The sequence below is a fragment of the Puccinia triticina genome, chromosome 5A (assembly GCF_026914185.1).
Source record: "Puccinia triticina chromosome 5A, complete sequence".
NCBI lineage: Eukaryota > Fungi > Basidiomycota > Pucciniomycetes > Pucciniales > Pucciniaceae > Puccinia > Puccinia triticina.
The window spans coordinates 325,482-349,021 of record NC_070562.1 but is presented as its reverse complement, the minus strand read 5'-3'; the positions used below and the strand labels follow the sequence as shown (position 1 = coordinate 349,021).

The 23,540-nt window shown below is 49.2% G+C and overlaps 5 protein-coding genes across 5 annotated transcripts; 3 read left to right on the top strand and 2 right to left on the bottom strand.

Annotated features, from left to right (window-relative positions):
* Positions 1-669: 669 nt before the first annotated feature.
* PtA15_5A36 (uncharacterized protein) lies at positions 670-3,853 on the bottom strand (the record flags this gene model as incomplete). The annotated part of the gene is made up of 6 exons (XM_053169123.1): positions 670-783; positions 925-1,362; positions 1,451-1,765; positions 1,866-2,006; positions 2,086-3,135; positions 3,215-3,853. The coding sequence occupies 6 exons, from the start codon at positions 3,851-3,853 to the stop codon at positions 670-672; spliced, it is 2,697 nt and encodes an 898-aa protein (XP_053020021.1).
* Positions 3,854-4,200: 347 nt separating this feature from the next.
* Positions 4,201-6,872, top strand: PtA15_5A35 (uncharacterized protein; the record flags this gene model as incomplete). Its single annotated transcript, XM_053169112.1, has 8 exons — positions 4,201-4,218; positions 4,391-4,472; positions 4,539-4,680; positions 4,750-4,831; positions 4,896-5,005; positions 5,079-5,329; positions 5,421-6,529; positions 6,633-6,872. 8 exons carry the CDS (start codon positions 4,201-4,203, stop codon positions 6,870-6,872), a joined length of 2,034 nt encoding a protein of 677 aa, XP_053020020.1.
* Positions 6,873-7,408: 536 nt separating this feature from the next.
* PtA15_5A34 (uncharacterized protein) lies at positions 7,409-7,778 on the top strand (the record flags this gene model as incomplete). The annotated part of the gene is made up of 2 exons (XM_053169101.1): positions 7,409-7,555; positions 7,614-7,778. 2 exons carry the CDS (start codon positions 7,409-7,411, stop codon positions 7,776-7,778), a joined length of 312 nt encoding a protein of 103 aa, XP_053020019.1.
* Positions 7,779-13,763: 5,985 nt separating this feature from the next.
* Positions 13,764-16,654, top strand: PtA15_5A33 (uncharacterized protein; the record flags this gene model as incomplete). Its single annotated transcript, XM_053169090.1, has 4 exons — positions 13,764-15,606; positions 15,686-15,744; positions 15,833-16,481; positions 16,590-16,654. The coding sequence occupies 4 exons, from the start codon at positions 13,764-13,766 to the stop codon at positions 16,652-16,654; spliced, it is 2,616 nt and encodes an 871-aa protein (XP_053020018.1).
* Positions 16,655-18,230: 1,576 nt separating this feature from the next.
* On the bottom strand, positions 18,231-21,209 carry PtA15_5A32 (uncharacterized protein; the record flags this gene model as incomplete). Its single annotated transcript, XM_053169079.1, has 18 exons — positions 18,231-18,438; positions 18,529-18,587; positions 18,682-18,989; positions 19,074-19,110; positions 19,180-19,190; positions 19,269-19,471; positions 19,546-19,643; positions 19,709-19,844; positions 19,916-19,964; positions 20,031-20,053; positions 20,151-20,174; positions 20,260-20,345; positions 20,457-20,483; positions 20,550-20,559; positions 20,670-20,733; positions 20,818-20,835; positions 20,931-20,989; positions 21,070-21,209. 18 exons carry the CDS (start codon positions 21,207-21,209, stop codon positions 18,231-18,233), a joined length of 1,560 nt encoding a protein of 519 aa, XP_053020017.1.
* Between the last annotated feature and the right edge of the window lie 2,331 nt (positions 21,210-23,540).

The following is a 23,540-nucleotide window of genomic DNA, read 5'->3' as shown; positions in this document are numbered from 1 at the left end:
CACGGCGGAGCTTTGGAGCGGAGTTTCTCCAGATCACCCGACTTTACCTGGGAATCATCTTGGAGTGGCAGGGTCCTGACATTTCTACGCAGTGACCACTTTTGTTCATCACAACAGGTTCTTCCCTTTTTCACCCATCTTTTTCCTCCTTTTTCTCTCTTCTCTTCTAAATAAATAAATAGCAAAAAAAAAAAAAAAAACCTCTCAAAAGCAAACTCCCAGAAAGCCTGTTAAAGTTCTCCCCTCTATTTTCAATTGTAAGGCTGTGTGGTTCTGCTACGTAGTTAAATTTGTAAGCTAGTTGAATATGCATAGTGCGCAATCTTAAATCAAATCTGCACTTAAAAAAAAAAAGAAGCCCCTTAACCCGTTCATGGCCTGCTGTTATTTCATTTATTTTCATGTTGTCTGGGTGCAAGTCACACATACAACTGGGGGTTTTATGGTAGTTTCACAATCTGAGATGCGGGCGAGACAGGGCCCAATGGATGCAAGAGAGTTGGCAGCTTTGCATCCATGATCTGAGATGTGTGCGAGACAGGGCCCGATGGGTGTGAGAGTGGGGAGCCCAATCCGAGACGACCAGATATTCCGGGTATTTACCGGATATCACGTGACCGCTACCGGATATTCCGCGCGGGAAATCCAACAATGTTTGAAGTGTAGATACTAATGCAAAGACTCATTTTCAGACAAGAGATGCTGGTAATCATCAGCAGAGGCGAACGTGGGCAAAGTTTTCCACGTTTTCCGTTTCTTAGCGGCCGGTCCTTGGTCTGATTTCTTAGCGGATTTAGAGGGGGGATGAACGGTGGAAGCGGCAGGTTTACGTTTGCGAGAGGAGGTCGTCTTCGCGGTCTCTTCGTCGCCATCCTCCTCCTCCTCGTCATCTTCCTCGTCATCGTCGTCCTCTAAGCCGGAGACGCTGATCTCCTCGTTCTCGAATGACGACGACACCTCGTCGTCTTCTTCGTCGGCCAGGAGCTGCTTCAGCTTGCCGTCCTCCTCTGAGTCCCCATCGCTGTCTTGGAACTCTGCCGGGTCCATCCCCGACCAGTCGTCCTCCGACCCATCATCGTCCGGCATCGCCGCTTTCAGCTCCTTGCCCATCGACGACTTCATCGCCGCCCATACCTCATCCTCGTTGTTCTCCTCCCCCGATCCATCCTCCTCGTCGTCATCGTATCCGGGAAGGACTGAGCCTTCCTCTTCCTCTTCCTCTGATGACCCATCGTCCGACCCACCTTTCCCTCCAAAATCGTTGTCCTCCGTGATTGATTTCTTCGACTTTTGTTGCTCTTTCTGCTTCTGGTGTTTCTGCTCGTTGATCTCCTTCTTCTTGAAGAATTTGTGGAAGAATACCTTGAGCAGGGAAAAATGGTCAGGTGAGCATCCCCAAAGAACCAATTCCAACGGTTACAACACAGGGCAAAAAAAGGAGCCTGCTTACCTCATCAGCGGGAATTTCTTCCTCCTTACGACACAAGAAACTCTTAGAATTCACGGGAATTTTTTGATCGAGAGAGGAGGTCTGAGTGTTAGCGCGACGTTTGACGACGTCGGCGAGGCGGTAATGGAGATCGGGCTGCATGATGGAAGAGCCCTTTTGGGTGACGTTCTTCTTGGGCTGACGGTAGACAAATTTATCGAGGAAGGTCGAGAGTGTGTGGTGAGTCAAGTCGACCGAGGATGAGATGGGCTCCCCGGATAAGAGTTGGCTTGCGTTCAGACTAACAGCCGGATGGTAATGGCTCAATAAAGGCACCTGTTCGTTCGTCAAGTTGATTGAGTCAGTTGTTAAAAGATGAAGTGAAGCTGTCGGCTTGAGGTTCATACGAGTTTCGTGCAGAGAGTGGATGACGTACCAGTTCCCAAAGGCAAGACTTGTCGGCATTAGCGTAGCTCGGATCGCGTTTCCGGCCATCATACTGATCTCTTTCAGCTAATTCTTCCGTTTCGGGACGTTTGGAGAAGAGTTGACTGCACTTGGTATTTGTTGAGAATAGCTTTTTTTAAGAAGAGCAAAAAAGGTGAAGTTAGTTTAACCCACCGAAATGTGTACTCGGAAGTAGGAGAGGCACTCACATGGCCGAGTAGGACGATAGCCGAACAGATGAACGGCGGTTGATGGTAAGGAAGGATCTGGACGACTCGTTTGACGAAGCTCAAGACGCGAGAGTGGTTGGGATCAGCTTTGATGGACTTGAAGAGTAGGTTTAGATAGAGGCCGTGCTTGGATGGCGCAGTCAGCAAGCGATAGTCGATGAGGGTGCCATAGAGCACTCTGTAGAATCTGTCGGTGAGATCCGGTTTAGACTTCAAGAGGTGCTGAACTAGGATCAAGGCTTGGATAGAGACACTAAATGCACCGGTGTGCGTGATTCGAAAGAGGGTGTCCATGTACCCTTTGAGGATGTTACTCTCGATCGATCCGTATGGGAATGCACGATTCAAGCCGGTTAGGATGGCTGCGACCAGCTTTGCTTTTTTTTCTGCAAGGGCTTCCTCTTCAGCGATCGCCTTGGTTGACTTGGCGGACATCGGCCTTGGGTTCCCAGCTTTCTTCTTGCTGCGACCCTTGGCATGTTTCTGGGCTAGTTGTTGCTCTTCGAGATGCTCAGCCTCGAGGTCCTCTTCGTTCTTCTCGTTCAGATCTTCTGGTGCTTTCTCTTCTTCTTCGACTTTAGCCTTGCCCAAGAGGTCGTTGAAGAGCTCGAAGTAGAGATGGATGAGCTTGTTCGAGACATCGTGCTCTCCCTTGGTGAGTGGGATCTGGTTGAGGGTGATCGTACCGTAGTAGCGAGCATGGTCGTGATGACGAAGGCTGGGGTCGTCTGAAGCCTTCTTGTCGTTGTTACTCTTTTTGTCGGCGGCTTTAGTGGAGGGCTGGATGATCGGCTTGAGGACTAGGGCAGATATTTCTCTGGCGACGATCGGTTTGATGAAAGGATGAACTTGGAGTAATTGGAGCAGATAGTGTGATGATCTGGAACAGATCAGTTTGCTGCTATCGCCGAGTTTGTTGACCAGTAGAGTGAGCAGGTTCTGCTCCTGTTCTGGCTTGTCCTTGAGCAGATAGAATAGATGGGTGAGGCTCTGAGAGCGTGTGTTGACGATCGGATCATGTGAGAATGCCTGAGAGAAAGTGAAGAGTGAGTGGTTTGGTGAGATTGGAGGTGGCTGTCTGTCTGACTGACTGACTGACCTCGATGACCCGCAGCAGATCGAGATACCAGTTTTTGAGCCAATCTTCGAAAGCCCAGGTTGCCAGCCACTCGTCGTGTTCCTTGCGGCTCTCGTCGTCAGGCTTGAACTTGCACCGGCTCTTCGATAGGCCGTGGGCTTGGGCGATGACCGGCAGGCCGGGCTGGTCTCTGAAGTACTTCAGCTTCCGCGCGGGGAGGCCGCCGGCCTGTGGGTTTCCGGGGCCTCTGAGCCACTCGACGAGCGAGCGGAGGGTGCGGCCGGCCTCCTCGCGGTTCTTCTTCTTGGCCAGGCTGAGCAGGGCTGAGAGATGGTTCCTGGAGTGGAGCGGGGTTGAGGAGACGAGCAGGGTGAGCGCGGAGAGCTTGTCGGTCGAGGTACCCGAGGTGAGGATGCGGTGGATGAACGCCTTGTCAGACTCGGAGAGCCCGGTGAAGGAAGCTGGTTTGGGTTTGAGGCCGGAGTGTTTGGCGGGTTGGATGGAGATGGCGAAGTGGTCGCTGATGGTCCTGAGCACATGGTCGCCGCGGCTCTTGAGCAGCTGGACCTGTTCCTCTGGGATCGGGGTCGTGTTCTTGGGCTCGGGCAGTGCTGGCAGGTAGCTGGTGTCGTACCAGATCGGCTGGGGTCGGAGCAGCTGGCTGTCCATCTCGGGTGTGTGCGTTCTCTGCCCTCAGTCCGCCGGCGGGCTGTCCACCCTCGGGAGGAAAACTTGCGCACTCTGCATATCCATGTGTGTCCCACTGCGCAGTCCGCACCAGCCCCCACTCAGGATTGTGCACACTTCAAATATTTCAATATTTAGGTAGCCGTACATAAAGCATTCTTCAAACCACTCCGATCTGAATGAGATCAAGAAATATGTACCAATCGCTGCCCAACCTCATTCTGCGCACGGGGGCAAGTTTGCGGGAGGGGTGTCCGGGCTAACCCCCGAGCTTCCCTCCGAGGGCTGACGAGTGTGGGAGTGCTGGGTGGATGCTTACATAATCTCCGATGGCGCAATCGCCCGCGGTGCCGGCGGCTGCACCCAAACTCTAAATCAGCCAGCACCCGACTCGACTCCAGCCAGCACCAGCTCGGCCAGTGCCCCCAATACTCCTTCGCCGCCCTCCTAATGCCACCCTCAACCACCGCCACCCGCTCACCCAGCAGCCGCAAGCGCCATGAGAGCCTCTCCACCCAGAGGGAATCAGCCGCAACCAAGTCGATCGGCGAATTCGAGATCGTCAAAACACTCGGCCATGGCAGCTTCGGAAAAGTCAAGCGTCAGGCTCAGCTCTCCCTCCCTCCCTCTTGTGAAACTCGGGCTGATTGCTTCTGTCCAAATTCAGTCGCCAAACACAAACTCACCCGGCTGAACGTCGCCATGAAGTTTCTATCCAAGAAGAAGATCCTCACCCAGGAGATGAGGGATCGGGTCAAGAGAGAAATCGAGTATCTCAGCTTTCTCAGGCACCCTCACATCATCAAGCTGTTCGTCCACCCATACAGTCTCCGAAAATCAGTTGCTCTCTGACCTTCTTCTTCTTCTTCTTCCTCCAGATACGATGTCATTCAGGATAATACGGATATCGTCATGGTCATCGAGTACCTCAAGGGCGAACTGTTCGATTATATTGTCCATGTCAGTCTTTGAACTAGTGCCATACATCAAACAAGAAGAAGCTCACCAGCAAGCACTATGTCAGGTGGGCAAAATGCCCGAGCACGATGCCAGGCGGTTCTTTCAACAAATCATCTGTGCTGTCGAATATTGCCATCTACACAACATCGTCCATCGCGACTTGAAGCCTGAGAAGTAGGTCTGATCTCTCCTCATCACACCCTCCTTGATCAGCCATCAAGATTGATTCAGGGGATCTGCTGTTCAGCCTGCTACTAGATCACAACCTCAACGTCAAGATCGCCGACTTTGGTCTGTCGAACATCATGCGCGATGGTGATTTCCTCAAGACAAGCTGTGGCTCCCCAAACTACGCCGCACCCGAAGTGATCAGTGGCAAGTTATACGCCGGCCCCGAGATCGACATCTGGTCCTGCGGGGTCATCCTGTTCGTCATGCTATGTGGGAGGCTCCCGTTTGATGACGACCATATCCCGATGCTGTTCAAAAAAATTAACAGTTGAGTCGTCACCCTGACCCTAACCCACCCGCCCAGCTACAACTGATAAACGATCTGCTACAATCTACACACATATGTATACACACACAGGTGGACTGTACTCACTACCCCCTCATCTCTCATCTGGATCAAGACATTTGCTCAGTCGGATGCTAGTAGTCGACGTCAACAAGCGGATCACCATCCCCGAAATTCGCGAACTTGACTGGTTCAAACAGGATCTTCCAGAGTATCTCAAACAAACCGCGCGACCCATCATCGTCAACCTTGACGAATCCCGGAAAAGCAGCATCTCCGACACGCCCGACCCCTCCCACCAAGCTCAACACGAACCTGAAGATACCAGCCCGATCGATTCAAATGAGATCCGTGCACCTGGACTGGGAATCCTCGATCCGAGGGTGATTAATGACCTCTGTAACTTGATAGGCGACAGGATCACAGCCGATGATATCTACAATGCCTTGATGAACGATCTTGACAAGAATATCAAGATTTCATACCAGCTTGCTCGAGATTACAGAAGAATGAAGGAAGGCACAGCGTACATGGACGATGTCGCACACTCAAACGAGGCCCCCTTGGGACGCTCCAACTCGCTCAGAAGCCGCGGACTCTCGACATCTCTCAACGCTCCCCAGTCGCAAAGTAGTACGACCGGCGAATGCCCACTGAATGCGTCCCTGGACTTGCCTGAGGACACCGGACCTTCGCATATCCGAATCCTTCCCCATACGCTGCCGCCGACAGCAGTGTCTGGACAAGGCGACGGCCTCTCACGCTTGAAGCAAAGCTTAATGAACACCCAGTCCTCGCCCCTCAACAATCTCAATAAACCGTTCACACCCGCCGAGCCCAGCAAACGGCCGACCGATCGGGTCGCCGAAAGCTCCCATCGCACCTTGACTGGGAGCGGGAGGGTCAAGAAGGCACCCAAGACCAAATGGCACTTCGGCATCCGCTCCAAGTCGCCCCCAATGACGGTCATGTTGGAGATCTATCGCACCTTGCAGACTCTCGGATTCGAATTCAAGCGCAAGGATCTCCACTCTAGCGCGCTCGAAGAGCCGCCTGAAGAAGCTCCAGCTGAAAGCGAGGGCGAGAAAAGGAGGAGACGAAGGAAGGCCGAGGAAGAGAAAGTCAAACAAGCTCAAGATCTTTACTTTATCGAGACTCGCTGCAGATTAGACAATGTCGTAGTCAGTCTTTACACGACCCTAAGCAGACCCCAACTTGATTATTTGTTAACTCAACACGGTTTTTCTTTTTTTTTTTTTTCTCTTTTCTTTGAATGATTTCTAGGTGAGGATGGACTTACAACTATACCAAATCGAAGTGAACAACTACCTCGTTGATTTCAGGAATCTGGGCTACAAGCCGATCGAACCCTCGGCCCAAACAGCGACGACCCGGGAAGAGGCTGCGGCCAATAGGAGACGGGCGGCGAGCATGGGCGGCGGGGCGACGAGCTCACCTTTCCTCTTCCTGGAGTGTGCGTGTAGATTGATCGTCGAATTGGCCGTCGGGCCTTCTGAGTCTTGAATCACCTCCCACCCCCTCCCTATCTCTCTTACCTTTACTTTATGGACATTTTTTTCCTTTTTCTAACTGTACGATTATTCCGCTTTTTTTTTCCCCACTCTTCTCTCCGTGTGTTTGTGTGTGTCTGTCTGTGATCGTTGAGCATAAATATGTACCATATTATTATTGACCTTATGTTATGCAATCTTCTTTCATTTCCTTTCTTTTTTTTATTATTATTTTTGTAATCTTCGTTCTCTTTTTTTTTTTGGGTCCCCTCTCAGTTCTTCCTGCTTGCTCACTCACTTATCTCTAGTCTTTCTAATACACTCACACATTCCCCAAAAGTAAGCAATTTATATTAGTAGTAGTAGAAGTCGGTATTCCAGTTTGTGCGCTTTGTTGTCAACTTCAATAAGTATGCATAATCTGATGCCCATTTTATATAAATAATATATCATAAGAAATAGAGCAAATACACTTTTGCGCCCCAGCCCTTGCTTTCGAATCTCGGCCTCAAATTTCAGGTATACCATGCACGACTGTCCTACAAGAACATGGACACAACGCTGAGGGGTTTGCGCGGCCTCGCCGGCACGGGACATTGGACAGGACCCTGGCACGCATTCATTGTTAACGCCCCTCCTATTCCCAGGCTCAAAGTTTTACTCGCAAGACAGTTAGACACCTTGATCGACGACTTGGTATTCTCTGGGCCCCATTATTCCGTGATCTTGTGATTCACTGGATTCTCCTTCCCAGCCAGCGCTCTCTGCCGCTTTGATACCACCGGTTCCCACGACTTTCGGCAGATCGAAGGGTGAGAGAACACCGCCAAGAGGTCCCGGAGTCAGTGGCGTCAACAGGCCCGGCAAACTCGGCAAGGCTGACCTGACATATCGACGGCTGCCATCGATCACCGCGTAAAACGCGATCATCCATCAAGATCGGTGTCCTCGACCAAGTCCTCGGCTGCATCCCGGATCCAGATGCGGACCTACGCGCAGGGTGTGTGCTAAAACCCCAGTCCCCAAATCCACCACTATCAAGATTGTTGTTGTATAGCCAGCGCGAGCGAGGAACACGCGCGTGGACTGGTGGCCCGGCAGAGAAGCAGAGTAGACGAATTAGAAAAACTCTCAGCTCAGTGATGATTATGTATCAACATGCGCAGGCTATAAACGACATCTGGGATTCAGACTTCATGAGGTGATCGCTAGGTCTCCCATAGATCACTCGTGGCACCGGCCACCACAGTGACACACACGAATGTTTGTTTGCAACCAGACCACCTATCTTCAAGTCCTCGTGCGTCCGGCGTGCCCGGCCTTGTTGACTCCGGCCTCTCCAGGCCTTGATCTCCTATGGAGACTTGTACAATTTATTCCTTCAAGGGGGCAGAAAACAAAACAAAAACTCAATCCATACCGCTCTTCTGGATCCAGTCCCGACGTTGGATGAAAGGAGAGATGCTGCGAGGCTCCAATCGCCCGGCCCCACCCCACTGAGAGTGCATCTCATATATTCACATAACTAAATGACTGCCCGACTTTTCTCACATTTGTGTGCCTCTGCAGAGTGACGTTTATAAACCATGTGCAGCAGCGCGCTTTTGGCCATTGTTTCCAGGCCGCGCCGGCCTCCCTCTCAATTAGCTGGGGCGCCCGGCCACGGACTGGGAGTGTTCTGCAGAGGGGCTATTATGAGAAAAGAATTTGTTGATAGGTGGCGTAATGAGATGACATCTACAACAATCATGTTGAATGAATGTGGGTAAAACGTTGCTCGTAGCTCACATCATCCTCTTGAGCATGCCACCAATCTTGCACACCCAAAATGGAACGATAGCTTGTAAATAAATAAATCGTTATTTATGCACAAACGAATATTTGTATGCGTTGGACTTATAAAGGATGAGCAGAGCCTTGGGATTTGATGATCACCAAGCTTCCGAGACATGAGCACACTCCAGCCGGTTTTCCTCTCTCGATGATGAATCGTGTGTCTTGCCCAGTGTCGCCGTCATTGTCAGAGTTGTCAGAAGCTTGAATCCTCAGCACACCCGTCGCAGGTCGCTCGAACTCAACACGCAAGCAGCAGCAGCAGCTGCTGCTCGCTGAAAGCGCCGCTGCCAAACAGCCTTAAACGCTGTAGACGCCGCTCGATCACTGGACCCCGTTCGATTCGGCCTGCCAGAAGTTGCTTCCTCCTACCCTCCCCACCCCGGCGTCTCGCGAACAACCTGCACCCTGATCCCAGTCCGCAGAGCTGCCTTTTTCGAGACACCCACGACTCCGGACAAAGGTAAATAAATACATTGATGATTATTGGATTAGACTCGAGCTGGACGCCCAGCATAAGCTCTAGCTCCAGGATAAACTCTAGTTACTAATCACCCGTTTGAGTTCATCACACATACTCTCAACTCAATCAGAAGTCGCTGCACTTCGATAAACGCGTCTTTGCAAGCGCGAGCCGACGCGTAATCTTCCCCAGCGCGCCCCGCTCCCCCAGCATCTTGGGGCTCTTCGGCCGTCCGGAATCACGTACTTCGATCGCAGCTCAGGTTAGTTTCTGTGGGCTTGGCTCAAGCCTCTAGGGGTCCACGCATCCAACCCCAGCTGCTGTGTCTGAACAACGCTCTAGCCCACACAACTCCTTTGGGGCCTGTTTTGGCTGTATCTCTGCGTTTTCGCGAACGATGATTGTTCATGATCTTGGAGGGACGCGGCTCATAATGTCCGAGTGGTGGGTTCACTGAGGATCTTGCCAGCACGTCAGTCTTTTGGCAGTGCGGTGCTTATATAATAGGCAGTCAGCCCTCGCCCTGATTTCGTCCCCCTATAATGTGCACTGCAAGGCCAAGTGCGCTCTAGATCTTGTGATTGATTTCACAGTTTGAGCTTCGAGGTACTTTGAAGATCAACTTTATCAGTTGCTTATTGGGGGGTATACCTTCTAGAATCCAGAGATTGATGAGCCAATCCAAATCCAAATGCCAAATAGTTGTTCGCCAGAAAGAAGGCCCAAATTTTCAATTGCATGGTGCTCTTTTTTTTCGCATGATAATTGGACCCAGAGTATATCTCCTGTGGATATATCTGCTGGTTTCCATCTGCTATCAAGATTTCAACCTTCCCTTCTCTCATACTACTATATCTCTCTCTCTCTTCCCTTTCGCTACGGTATACCTTATCCCAGAAATCCCTTTTCCCAAATCCATCACCACCATTAACCTCAAGCTTTCAACTCTGTCCGGCTTCATCGATTCCTGTTTGTCTTCGTATACCTCTTATCCTTTCACTGTACCTCTCTCTCTCTGCTTCGCTCTTCAATCTCTCTTTCTGTGTGTATGCGGCTTCTGACGGTCTGTGTCTCTCCCTGCTTCCGCCCTCCATTCCTTCTTCCATCCAGCGACCCTCCCAGAAAATCGTCACCCGGCTTGAGGCCATCTCAACGCGCCCGAGGAAGCTGTCTGGAATCGATTGACCGGCGTTCTGATCTGCCTCCGAGCCGCAGAGAAATCCTTGTGCTGATCAGGAAAGCTTAATCCGAAACCCAAGTGGAAAGACTCACTTACTAAACTTTTTTTTCGCGCGGAATCTAAAAAATTGTAAGTTGTTGATCAGAGTTCTTTACATATTTCCTCTTTCCTTGGCTTCTTTACGGTTTTGGATACCCTTTCTTGCCTTTGTTTTTGTGAATTTCTTGCTTCATTTATGATGATGATCATAAACTGGAGCATATATCCTGCAACTATCCATTGCGCTGGATGTATGCCGCCCACTTTGATCCAGCCGGGGTGGCGATGATCATGTCGAATCTGAGCCGGAAGCAGGAAAACTGTAACCTAAGAGATTGAAGGATTCCTCTGAACTTTCTTGCCCAGAGATTAGGTTGATTGAAGTCTTCATGATTGATTATATGCCAATCTTCATTATCATATATTTCTTGATTTACACGCATCTGTTCATCTTCATCCTTCCTTTTCTTCTCTTGTCTTCTTCCACTCCTCCCTCGCCCACTCGTCACGCCAATCCTCACCCCATGCACCAGATTTAACTTGGTTGGGCTGTTTGGCTTCTCCTGCATCGAGCAAATTTCCTTTTTTAAGGATCGGCCTCCAGCCAGAGCTTCCCAGCTCGGGAGAGGCCAGCTAGATAGGACATGCTGGCCAGCATCCACAACCCCGAACCTCTCCGCCCAACCTCTTCCCAATTTGCCACTGGCTCGGTGTGGTACTTCACAAGGCCCACGTCGGCGCTGCCGAGTGATCAAGTGACGACGCACGCCAGACAATCTGGTATCTCCGCCCAGCGACTTGGTTCCCTCGATGTCCTCTTGGGTGTGCACTCTTCAACACTCAAATGGTCATCGGATGATTCCTCTCGGCAAGCAGATGTACATCGGATCTACCGCGGAAGGTACATACCATTCACACCCATGTCTCTCTCTTTTTTATTGGAGTGGGTCTGTGTGTTTGTCTGCCGATGCTTTTATTCTTGGCAAGGGGCGCTATTACGTCAAGTCGAGCGCCGATGATTGAATGTATGCGTCGGAAAATGCCCGAGGGCGGGGCGAGTCTTGCCATCGAGAACACTGCGGCGGCCAACCAGTTTTTTTTAACAGTCCGATTTCAATTCCCCTTTCCTTTTCTTCTTCGGTCGAGCACAGTCCAGCTTTACCCCTCTCCCCATTCTCGGCCGCTCTGCCTCCCTCCGGCCTTTTTCCCTCCCCCATTGACACCCGCACATGCACTTGACGTTGGCTGAAGGTCTTGAAACAAGACTGGGAGTCTGAATAAATATTTATATATTTAAATATATGAATTGGATGGACATGAGGAACGCCCGGTGCGATAGCCTGATTCAGCTCCCTTCGACGAGGCCTTCGCCCACGATACAGACAGATCACATTGAGCGCAAATGCTCTGAAGTTTGTCTCAGAAATCCTCAATAGCATGCTCCAGTTTATCGATTGCAGTGTAGGATTTTGAAACATCCAAGGAGTGGTACAGCCCCAACCCTCTGCCATGCAGACTTGATCAACTGCCCCGGAGAGTCTGCGCAAAGGCCTACAATTTACAAAGATTGTTACCGTCGCTCTCACTGTTTCGCCTTTCTCTTGTACAAGCCGCTCTGCAAACGCATTCTCTCGGTTTATATGAATATATCTTATACGGTTCGTCCTCATCTGCTCGATACCCGTCGCCTCAAGAGGACCTCTACCCTGGGTCGTAGCCTCCGGCTCGCACCGACGCCGACTTGGTTGCTGTCCTCGGTACATCTGCTGCTATGGTATCTACCCATCAGTTTCACGAATCAGTTGATTCTCCCAGCTATTTTGAACATAGCCATCTACCCAGTCCTGTCATCTGACCCTGGCGGGAGCTTCATATCTGTTGCTGCGGGAAACTGGCGTCGATGAATTTGATGGGATGGTGTCTGTTCCAGGGTTCGGGTTTGGAGCTGATCGACCAGATCATCGACTGTGCTCGTTAACATATTTATTTACCCCTCACAGTCACAGAGAAGACCCCGAGAACCCCACTTTCCATGAGCTTGTGTCGGCCACGCTGATGATTCATTAATATAACCTAACCTATCGCGATTTCTATTATACATATATCCATAATACCTATCAACACCGATTGTCTACACTCGAGACTCTCCAGAGTGGCTGAACAGTGTACCACAGTGAGGCAATAATTTGGGGTAATACTTTAATTCTAATACCTTTCCCAAAGGGACCTGTAAGCTGCTTGTCACACTGTTCTCTCCCCATATCCACACAATAATCGTTTCCGCCACCATCCAATTCCTTCCGATCCGTCTGAAGCTTCCTTTGACTTTTTTCTCTCTCTGTTCCTTTAAACTTCTGCACCTTCTTTTTTAAACTTCCGCATCTTCCCTTTTTTTTAATCGCGTCTCGTCTTCTCAGTTTGGATCCATTCGCTCTCTCACAAACCTCAACACTCGGATCTACGTCTCCTAGCCCAGCACCGTTTAGACTGGCGCGCACATTGAAACCAGGTCTGCATCAATTTGCGAGACTTGTAGAGGGTACATCAATAAAAATATAAAGTTGATTGTGCATATTCATTTCATCTTATTTCCATACTCTGCACACATCCTCCCTTTGCCACCTCCAGCCAGCCTGCCCATTTTTCACAGCGGGCATATATCTACACTCCGACGTGCCTTGCGCTCCCGGTGAGGTTGTGTTCCCGGGAAGGTGTTCGTTGTGCGAAAGAGAGCGTCTTTCTAATTCCTGTGTTTACGTACCCCCATTGCCATCACCTCAGGCTCTGGTCGATCAGCTACGTACGTGCCGATAAAGATGCATATTGATTTATATACAATACGATAGTCTTTCTGTGCCGTATTCATCCAATTCTCATCACATCCATCTAATCTCGGCGTTTTCTGTTCGCGGAATACCGCAATCTTCTCATCTTCCCCCGCCCATTGTTTCTCGCATCTGTCTCAAGATCCGGTTCTTATGTTCACTCATGTCCACTCCCTGGCCAATCATCACTAACCAAACGCGCTCCTTTGCCGCTTTCTGTTTTTAGCTCGACCGTGGCCAAAGGGGCACCAAAACCCACTGCTCCAGCGCGTCGGCGTCGTCTACTTGGGCTCATTGCATTAACAGAAATACCTCAGTTCAACTAACTTCCGACAAATTCCTCAGAAACCGAGCAGACGGGCGGCGGGGAAACCTTCTTGTCGGAGAAACTCTCGTCACACTACAATCTGCTAAACACGATCTATCATCGACTTCTTCTTCTCTCTCTGTCCCTGGCCTGGAACCTTGATATACAGAGAACAAGCAAAAAATATACACCTCCATTCTCCCCCTATCTCTGACTAGCTGCACGCTGTAGTCAACCCATCGAGATCTTGTGTGACGATGAATCCTAACCTTAACAATCCCTCGGGAATTCACCAGCATCATCAAACTTCCCACTCGGTCTCCCAACTGCAACCCTCTCTCCATCCCCTCCACAGCCATACCCACCTTCCCCCCGCTCACACCCTTCCTGCCCACTCGCATCTTCCCCATCAGTCCCACCAGCATCAGCAGCACCCCTCAAATCCCGCCCCGATACGCGACCCCTTAGACCGCCAGCAGCAACAGCGATCGAACATTGAACACTATAAGAGCTCTGCAGAACCTGCTTACAGCGGCTACATCGGCAGCACCCATGATGCGCTCATCATCTTCAGCGGCTGCTATCTCGGCGACTTCCCCATGGTCTCTCGCAGGCTGCACGAACGCGAGCGGCGCTCCATCCGCTCGGGGTCCGTCTACGTCTTCGACGAGACCAAGGCTGGAATCAAACGCTGGACGGACGGCCGGGTCTGGAGCCCATCCCGAATCCTCAACAATTTTCTGGTCTATCGGGAGATCGACCAGAAACGTCCGACCGCCAACACTAATAACCCCGGCGGCTCGGCTAGCAATCCTTCCAGCTCTACCGCTGGCCCCCCTCCAACCACTTCCGCCCCAACCACCAATACCGCCCCCAAACATGAAGAAGACAGTGGCAATCACCTCAAGAGCGCCACCACCTCTGCCGCTTCCCACCATCCAGCCGGACCATCCCAATCCAACTCTCAGTATAACCGCCATCATTCAACCAATCCCGCTGGCCACTCTGCTAGTCAGACTGAAAACCGCAATTCCAATCAACATTCGTCTTTGGACTCCAAGTCTAGCATTCCAAAGGATGAGAATCAAGAGCAAACCCAAGCTGCAGCTGGTGAAAACTCAGATCCACCAGCTTCAAATCAACGCCCAATGAATCGTGAACGAGAACGATCTCTGGTCGGCAGCTTGACTTCAACCTACAAATTCCGCCAGGATGGTCTGGTGAAGAAGACAATCAGTATTGCTGGGATGCATATGATCAGCTATTATAAGCTTGATGACGTAGTTTCTGGTCGCCTGCGTACCCCGACCTCCCATGCGAGTATGCTTCACATCCAGATCGTAGCGCACTTGCTCAACCCAAGTTTTTATAGGGCCCCTCCTCAATACTACATGTCCAACGGGCGTATATGGATCCAAGAAGAAGGCCCCGAAGAGACCACATCGATCCCTAGCACCGTCAGTTCCGCCGCTCCGTCACTCCACAACGTGCCCAGGCATGGTGCCTTGCCCCTGCCTGCGTCTGGATCGACTTCTTCTAATCCTCCTCAGGCCATTCGCACCACGCATCCACCAGCTCGCCCCGACGCTTCAGAGGGAATCACCTCCGCCGCGCTCTCCCGGCCAGGCTCATCGGACAGCTCGACCGGCTCACCAAGTGCCGCATCACCCACATCACCCCATTCATTTCTTCTTCTATCTACGTCTAATCTCAACAACCCAGGTGCTGCACCCCGCAGCCCGGTCATGAACACCGTCGGAGGCCGACCCAGCTTTCCTCGCGTCCACAACAGCCACAATACGTCCACATCATCCGGTTCCGGTCCCCTTGGCCGGTCATCCACAATGAGCGGAGCCTCCTCGACTCGATACGAGCCTTACCCTCGAGCCGCCCGCTCTCCGCCGCTCTCCGCTTCATCTACGACCAACAGTACCATGACCGATCAGCAGACTTCAGTGCACTATTTCAGCCCAAATCAAACCACAGGTGGTCTCAACGGCTATTCAACTCACTCCTTTCTTTCCGACTCCCACGCGTCACCACTCGTTGGCTCAGACCAACAACCGGGCAATAATCGTAATACCCGTAATGATTCATCGGGTTGGTGATTTTTCGTGATACTCTTTTTTTCAGAACCTGAAGTGCTGACTAAGTTTGATTGGGCACTTCATAATTTCAGCTAACGACGGTCGCAATCTGGAGTCTGTTGGGCAAGTTGGTGGCTATGACGAATCAGCAGTGAGTTAGCGCGCAGAAGCCGCCAGTAGACCAACACAACTTTCTGTGAAGATATACTGATCGTCCAATAATCTTTAATTTGCCTTAGACCTATCGACCCGCCACCTCGACTAATGTTGGGGGTGAGTGCCTCTACACCCAGTATACTATCACTGACCCGGCCAACAACTCACACCGATCGTCGTCAGTCCCACCACCCTCGTATGGACTGCCATCGATCAATCGGCTCGGCGCCAGCGGCCAACCGGGCTCGCCGTCCTCGAGCACAGGGACACGGACGATTGGCGATTATCAATTCACAGGCTCTTCCAACCAGCCACAAACCAGTAGATTATCACCAGCAACTGGCAGCCACGGTGGAAGCTACGGTGGCTATCTCTCGCCGGCGGTGGCGGACAACACATTCCGGGGGACCACCGGCGGGTCTGCACTGCCGGAGCGTGAAAACCACGCGTACGGCTCATCGTCCCACTCGACAAACTCGCTTACAAATTCTTCCGGCCAAGCCTCCTCCGCCGCTGGCACGCAGTCCGGCTCGTTCCTCTACCCCCCGGCATCGACTAGCCCGAACTCGAGCTATCAGTTCAACAACCCCGCTCGCCGTGGATCTGCTATGGCCACCCTGTCCGGAGAGATCAGTAACAGTAGTGCCGATTCGGCGCGGGGTGGGCCGAGGATCAACAGTCAGAACAGGCCCAATGGAAGTGGCCTGCATATGAGTGAGAATAGCAATGGAGGTCAGTGATATTCTTCTTCACCCATCCCTCGACCCCTGCCGTCCCGCTCCTTGTATTGCTCGAAGAGGGAATCATTCCTAACCCCCATTCCATCTTCCCTCGTAGCAGCTTCACATTGGGGTCAGATGGGTTCCTCTCACGCGATGAAAAAGGAAGAAGGTGCCGGTGGATGACTCCATTCCTTCTCAGTCCGCTTGTCTCCTTATACTTTTTCACTAGGCTCGTACGGCAAGACTGTAGCCAGCTCGTCCATCACTTTATCCTTTTCTACACCTTGTTCTTTGCGGTTCTAACCCCTTCTACCCTTCTTTCAAGCAACCCGAGTATCCCAATCATCACTCGACTTGACTCAAGCAGAGTTTCTTTATTTTTTCGTCTACTCTTAATGATGATGATTTGTGAAATTTTCTTGAATAATAAAAAACACAGGCACATCAAAAACACAAAAATTGTCTTATTAGTCTTCGTTCTTTTTGCTTCCATTTTTATCCTATCGCTATCAGATATTACTATTATACTGTTACTATTACACAGCTTGGTCTTAATATACATATTAAAACAAACTTGCTCTCGCCAAAAACAAATAAGAATAACCCCCCTATACATATGATACACATATATCTAAATACCTGTTTCTTTTTCTCTTACAACGTACTTGTTGCACATCGTAAAATTTTACCTCAAGGGAGACCTTTCACCGCATCTCAGGGACATGGGCTCATTACTCGTCGTCCACAGAAAATGATGAGATGGATGAGGAATGTACCGACAATTTCCCTACCATGCATCCGTAGACCTTACACAGATTTACGCTGGTAAACGTGATGTATATGAGTTTACGAGGTTGACACAGAATACCACAAAGCGCGTCTGGATTGGTACATTTCTCTAATTGTTTTCTCTATTGCTACACTTTGATTGGACGTGTAATTTTCCTTGAGGAGGGAAATGGTTCATTTCTCTTTGGATTGTTCAAGGTATCAGTCTCCTCTCTGAATCATACCAGCAAAGGAAGATGAATCAAGTAGAGCAGACATTTGTCAATTATTTACATATTTACGTTGAAGAAAATAAAACATTACACAAATATTTCCACTCCAATGACTTTGATGGTCACATCACGTCAAACACTGAAAGCAATCCAACTTTTGCTTGTTTCATGCACAGGTCTACTTTCTGGTCATAAAAATCCAATCAGTATGTTTTTGCCTTATTGTCGGAAGAAGCCCGTTTCTTCTTCTGAAGTTTTCAATTTTGAAAACCGTAATTAACAGTCTTTTTGATGGTATAATTGAAGGGTTCGGGATCTCAAGCGACATTGAGACAATAACCCTATAGATTCACAGTTGATAGGGACTGGTGGCCAGGGTCTTTCGAACTTTGAAAGCAGTGAGATGGATGGCGAGCACAACGTACTCGTAAACTTGTTTTTTTTGTTCCTTTTTTGAAACTGAGTCTTGGCCCTTGGGCCTTGAAAAGGCTTTGGATGATGAAATACTGAGAGCACGTCAGTGCAAAGAACTTGCCTTGGGCCTACTTCCTTGCGTTCCCCCACAACTTCAAGCAACTTTGAATAAAAGACAAGTAACAGGTCAGAACAGGCAGGAGATAAGATAGGGCGATTACAAAATTCAAGTGAGATATGAGAGTGGATGTTGGTTCAAGTGGTACAATTTTCTGCATAACATTTGTAATAAAATCACGTATTCACAGTCAATGGCCAACATCAGTTGTAATTATTCACTTGAATCAATATGTGTACTTGAAATCTGGGTGTTGGTCACCCAGATGGTCCCATGCTTGGGCAGCTGCTAGGTCCTGTTCGCTTGTGTCTTGCGGCTCGGCCTCCCCAGAATTAAACTTTTGAAGAATGTCGTTCCGTCTGGCGGCTTTCTGTTTTTGAGCATAACTGAGCCAAACCATGTTCAATATGGAGCAGGCTATGATCAACACTCCACTGGTTGTATCATCGTGACGGCCAAGCTGCATCAGCTGGATTTGAAGACGTAATTGTTCATTGAATTCCTAATCGAATAGTCTGACTTACAGGAATAGATTTATTGCTGTCGGAAGGTAGTATCTTGGCTTGTGACCCAAAACAAAAATCTAACGTCCACAAGAAAATTGAAGTCAGTGAAAAATGTTTTTGCGGTTAAACCACCTAATCCTGAAGGGGAAAAAAAGGAAAGAGCAGACTCGCCCAAACGCTGAAGAGTCCGCCTGAGTTTCCCACCATGGTTCCTAAGGCGATAGCGGTTGCTTTGCGCATGTGGGGTTCGCTGTTGTCCGCCGTCCAAGCCGACAGGCTTGGTGACACGCCATATGCTCCGGGAACCGATAAAAACAAGGATCCATACCTCACTTTTTCGTGGCCAGAAACATAAAAGATTGCAAACCCGACAATTGAAAGTGCTGCGCTAATGTTACACGCGACACCCCGAGACTGTCGGGAGTCCGCCCAGTATGATAACCCGAGGAGGAATACGAAAGCTACCGCAAAGGGTGGGACTGCGATTTGATTTCAAACGAGAATCATTAGTCGAGGACTCCATGAAGTTGACGTCATGAAATCCAAAGGGAGAGCTTGAATACCCGAGAACAACTGAGTGGCTGAGGGAGAGTAACCGAACTATTGAAAACAAGCTGTTGAGTCAGTCTGCAATAGGCAACACTCTCGACTTGGGCGATAGAAACTGACTGAATTGACAACTGCAAAGATTTAAATGAACCAGGCATGTCAACGAGTTTGAAGAGTTTGCCTGATGAACATAAACCAATTTTACTTACTGGTAGGTGTAAAATAAGCCAGACTATAGATGTTACCTGCGCATGCAAATTGTGCGACATTCAGGAGGACAACATGAGGACTTTTGCAAGCTTCCCAGACCTGGCGCCCGGTTGATTTGGGGGGATAATTTTCGATGAAGGAATTCGAAAGCGTCAGACTGGAACTAGACGACGAGGCCGTCTCTAGTCTCGATAAAAGATGGCTAGGCAGTTGTGAATAAAGATAAACGCTTCAGAGGCTTTGTATAACCACTTCAAACAACCAATGAAAACTGACGCCTTTTCTGCTTCTGTTAAAATCCACACTCTCTCAATGCGTGATGGCAGAACGAAGAATCCAAGTATGCCAAAAACCGCTGTCACAAAACCTTCGATCTGCCCAAATCAAGTGAACAGATTGAGTGAGATGCAGGCGAAGATGACAGTTTGTGGAGACTTACCAGGAATACCCAAGCCCAACCAGGATGCCCCCAACGACCGTGCAGCTTAATGATCTCAAATGTCAGCAATCCTGACGCCGCTCCAGCTATACAGATTGTACCCCAGAACAAGGCAATACGAAACTGTAGCTCGGTCCTAGGATTCCAAAGACGATATGATGATGAAAAACTTTATCAGTCGCCCAGGCTAGACAGAGCTATACGGACCTGGTGTAAAATGATGATAAGTAAAGTATAATAGCCGGATACAGTCCACCTTCCAAGGTGTACAAAACATATCAGAATTCAAGTGCCATGGTCGTTGTTCTAAATCTGATCTCACCCTCAACCAAGCCCAAAAAGAACCTAGAGTGGAAATAACAGTTCTTTTGGTTACTTCCCCTTTCCACATCATACACAACTACTTCGAAATTCATTCTTGAACTTGAAACTGCTGACTGACCTGGACACAAGAAGTCCCTGATAACTGATTGCCGAAGTAATTGCCAGCGACATAAATACATGAGAAAATCGCAATCAAACACTGGAGGGCAATGTTAGCTCGTGCTTACCTAGTAACCAAGCCTTGTAAGCAAGTTATCAGTCCCCAAATGGTAACAATCAGTGGGATTAGAATACCAGCGCCAATTCTTTTTACCTTTTGTATCACAAAAACAAAACAAAACAAACAGACATAAAGCGTTCAGACGTAAGCTCAGGGGAAAAAATACGTCAGGATTTGAGATTCTTCTTTTTTTCGCAAACTAACCAATAAATTTGAAGGGAGCTCGATAAGCTGTGCCCAATGGAGACCTGTAAGTCTACCATTCATTCTTCATCTGAGGTAAAAAATTAACTCAACTATGTAAGGTCTGTTATGCCATTCGGAAAAAGAGAAAAGAAAATGTGAGCCTTAAAATGATACAGTTATGCATCAGGAGTTTCAATCGTGCACTGGACATAAAAATGAAAAAAACATCACATGAATGTTATAGTCAATGCCATTGAGAAATCATAATCGGTCATTTTAAGATCCTTCTGGAGGCCTAGTGTCATGAGGTGGCAAGAGTTAGTCGGCAATCTGCATTCGGTCAGGTCACAGGAATTTGATAGATTGAGCGGTACCGCACCGATGATTCGTACATTGCCTAGTTTTTTCCGATCCAAGGTAAGTAAATTTGTAAGTGAATTGCAGATTATTTCGTTTTTTTTCAGCCAGCCAGTCAAATCAAACTGAACACACCAAGATTTGATCGATCCAAGAAACTCAGGAAGTAGAACAGACCCAAGATAGGGATTAGCCTGTACTTAATAATAAAGAAGTCAGAATGGCTCCATGAACCCACTATGGAAAATGTTGTAAGAATGGGATTCCAACTGACAATAGATCCAATTTCAGTAAGGCGCGCTTTTGCTGTGGTGTTTTGATGGCCGGGATACTGTGCGACTTTTCCTCTTCCCTCATGAAGTGGTCTGAGGTTTCGGAATCCAACTGGGCATTCTTATCGTCACGGATGTCCATCCTAGAAATAATTGAGTATAAAGAAGAAATATCTTTCGATGATTTGAAAGCTTTTGAAAGTCCGATCCGAAAGCAAACTAAAGTGTATTTGAATTCCTGAACTGCAGAAGGAGTATGTAGACTCTACAGGTGATCTGTCACTGTTGCCAAGACTCTCATGAGTTGCGGAACCAATTCAGACTGGCTCACAAGAGTCGGATCTTGCATCCAAAATCAAGGATCATGGGGCTTGAAAGGTATGAGGGTTCTCCACTATCGACGGGTCTCATATGTAATCGACGCCGACAGCTAGCTGAGTAGCATAGCACCGCAACTCTTGCAAAAATTTATATGGGTAGATGGTGGTTTACTCATATTTTTGGCGCGTGCCATAACACCTTCAGAGCTGCTCACGCGCAGACATATATGTAAGTAGCTGGTTGAACTTATAGCTGAGCGGTGATCAGACCATCAGGATGAATGAACATGGAAATACGTACACTTGGATGATTGCTCGGGATGAGACTATGAGTGCACGCGGGAATTCCACTTGGTGGGGTCAGGTGGGGTCAATACATGCAGTTAAATCCCAGCTAGCAGCTCTTGCATGAAGCCATAGTCGAGCAGTGCTAAAAGAAAATTAGGCCATCGATTGGGGGGCAGGGAACCCACGACTAATTAACTCGGCCCATTATCCTTGTACATAACGCATGGCTTTTTTTCGGACAAAAACTCTCACATTCATGGATAAGGACTTTTCTCCACTCCTTATCTCTGAACCTTCAGGTGCAGTTTTGGTTTGGTATGTAATATGACAACAACTACACGGCTCCAAAGGATGAGCCGGCCGGTAAGAATGGTTGAGTTGAGCTTTCATCTTTGCCGGAGAATGAATAAATTTTGAAATGTGTGCTCCAACTCTTAACTTTCTCTTTTGCTTTGTTTGATACTCCAATGGCTTAATATTTGAATACTTTGGTATCACTGGCCCCGGTGGTCGGTGCAGTGCAGCAGGTCGTCCCCTGGACGGGACAAGATGGGTTTGTGTCTGTGAAATGTTTGCAGCATAGGTTTTCACCGTTCTCCTTCCCATGCACCAGATGTTTTTCTCTGCATCCTTCAACGGGCCCATACGCTGGCTCGCTGAGTGGTACTTACAATATAGCGTCTGGCAGTACGAATCACGTTTTGCACAGAAGAGGTTTACTCGGTCTATTGTTCCTGTGGGAAGTTGGAAACGATAGCCTGGACTCTGCAATACACAGTTATCTCTCAAATGATTCCATATGATTCACCTTCTTTCACTTCTTATGTTCAATCACATCTTATGATCTGGTGGAGTTAGTGGTCATGATTGTATCTGTACTTGCCTTGTGGCCTTGTTCCCTGCCAAGATTAGATTATCAATCTTTCCCAATTACCCTTATTCTCTGATGTGTGCAAGCTCTGCTTGTGACAGTCCTGAATCATTTGTGATATCTCTCAGAGTTTGAGAATCTTCTATTCAATCTCTTTTATATTCATTATGGTCACAACCACAAATTGATTTCTTGTATCTAGTCTATATTAGTTTAGCCTGATACAAGCAATCTAGAGATAGTCATTCTGGACCCGGGTACCAAGCGGTACCCGGGTACCGCACCACTTTTGGGACCATTCCAGGTACCTAGTACCGCACCCGGCACCACCTGGGAGGTACCACGGGTACCGTGGGTACTGCCTGTGATATTTTTTGGTGTGGCAGCGTCCTGCTGTCCTGCTTGATCCATTCAGTTTGTTGCCATCCTTTGCAACGAGCTGGAGGGAAAACAAGCCACTGTTTGCCGGGAGGGACTCCTCCCGGCAAGCACTGGCTCTCCTCTTCGACCGGAGGAATCCCCTCCGGTCGAGGAGGAATTGATCCATCTGATTGGAGGCATGTACACCTCTTTGACCGGAGGAATGGCTCTGGTCAAAGAGGCAAGTCCACCCAGCGAGCTGGTTATGCATCCAGCTCGCCGGGTGGACATCCCTCGCCGAGCTGGATACATAATATGTATCCAGCTCGCCAAGATGACTCATCTCTCGCCGAGATGGATACACAATATCCAGCTCGGCTAAGGAGGTCTCACGGCAAGCTGGACACATCCAGATCCCTTGGAAGATTCCTCTCGGCAAGCTGGATACATATGTATCCAGCTTGGCGAGGGGACTCCTCTCCAGCTCATCAGGAGGTTCCTTGGCGGCCGGGAGCTGGATGCAATATATGTATCCAGCTCCGTGGGAGGAGTCCCCTTGGCGAGCTGGATACGCCGAGAGGAATCCTCCCAGCTTACTGGGAGGCCTTCGCCAAGCTGGATCTACCAAGTTCAG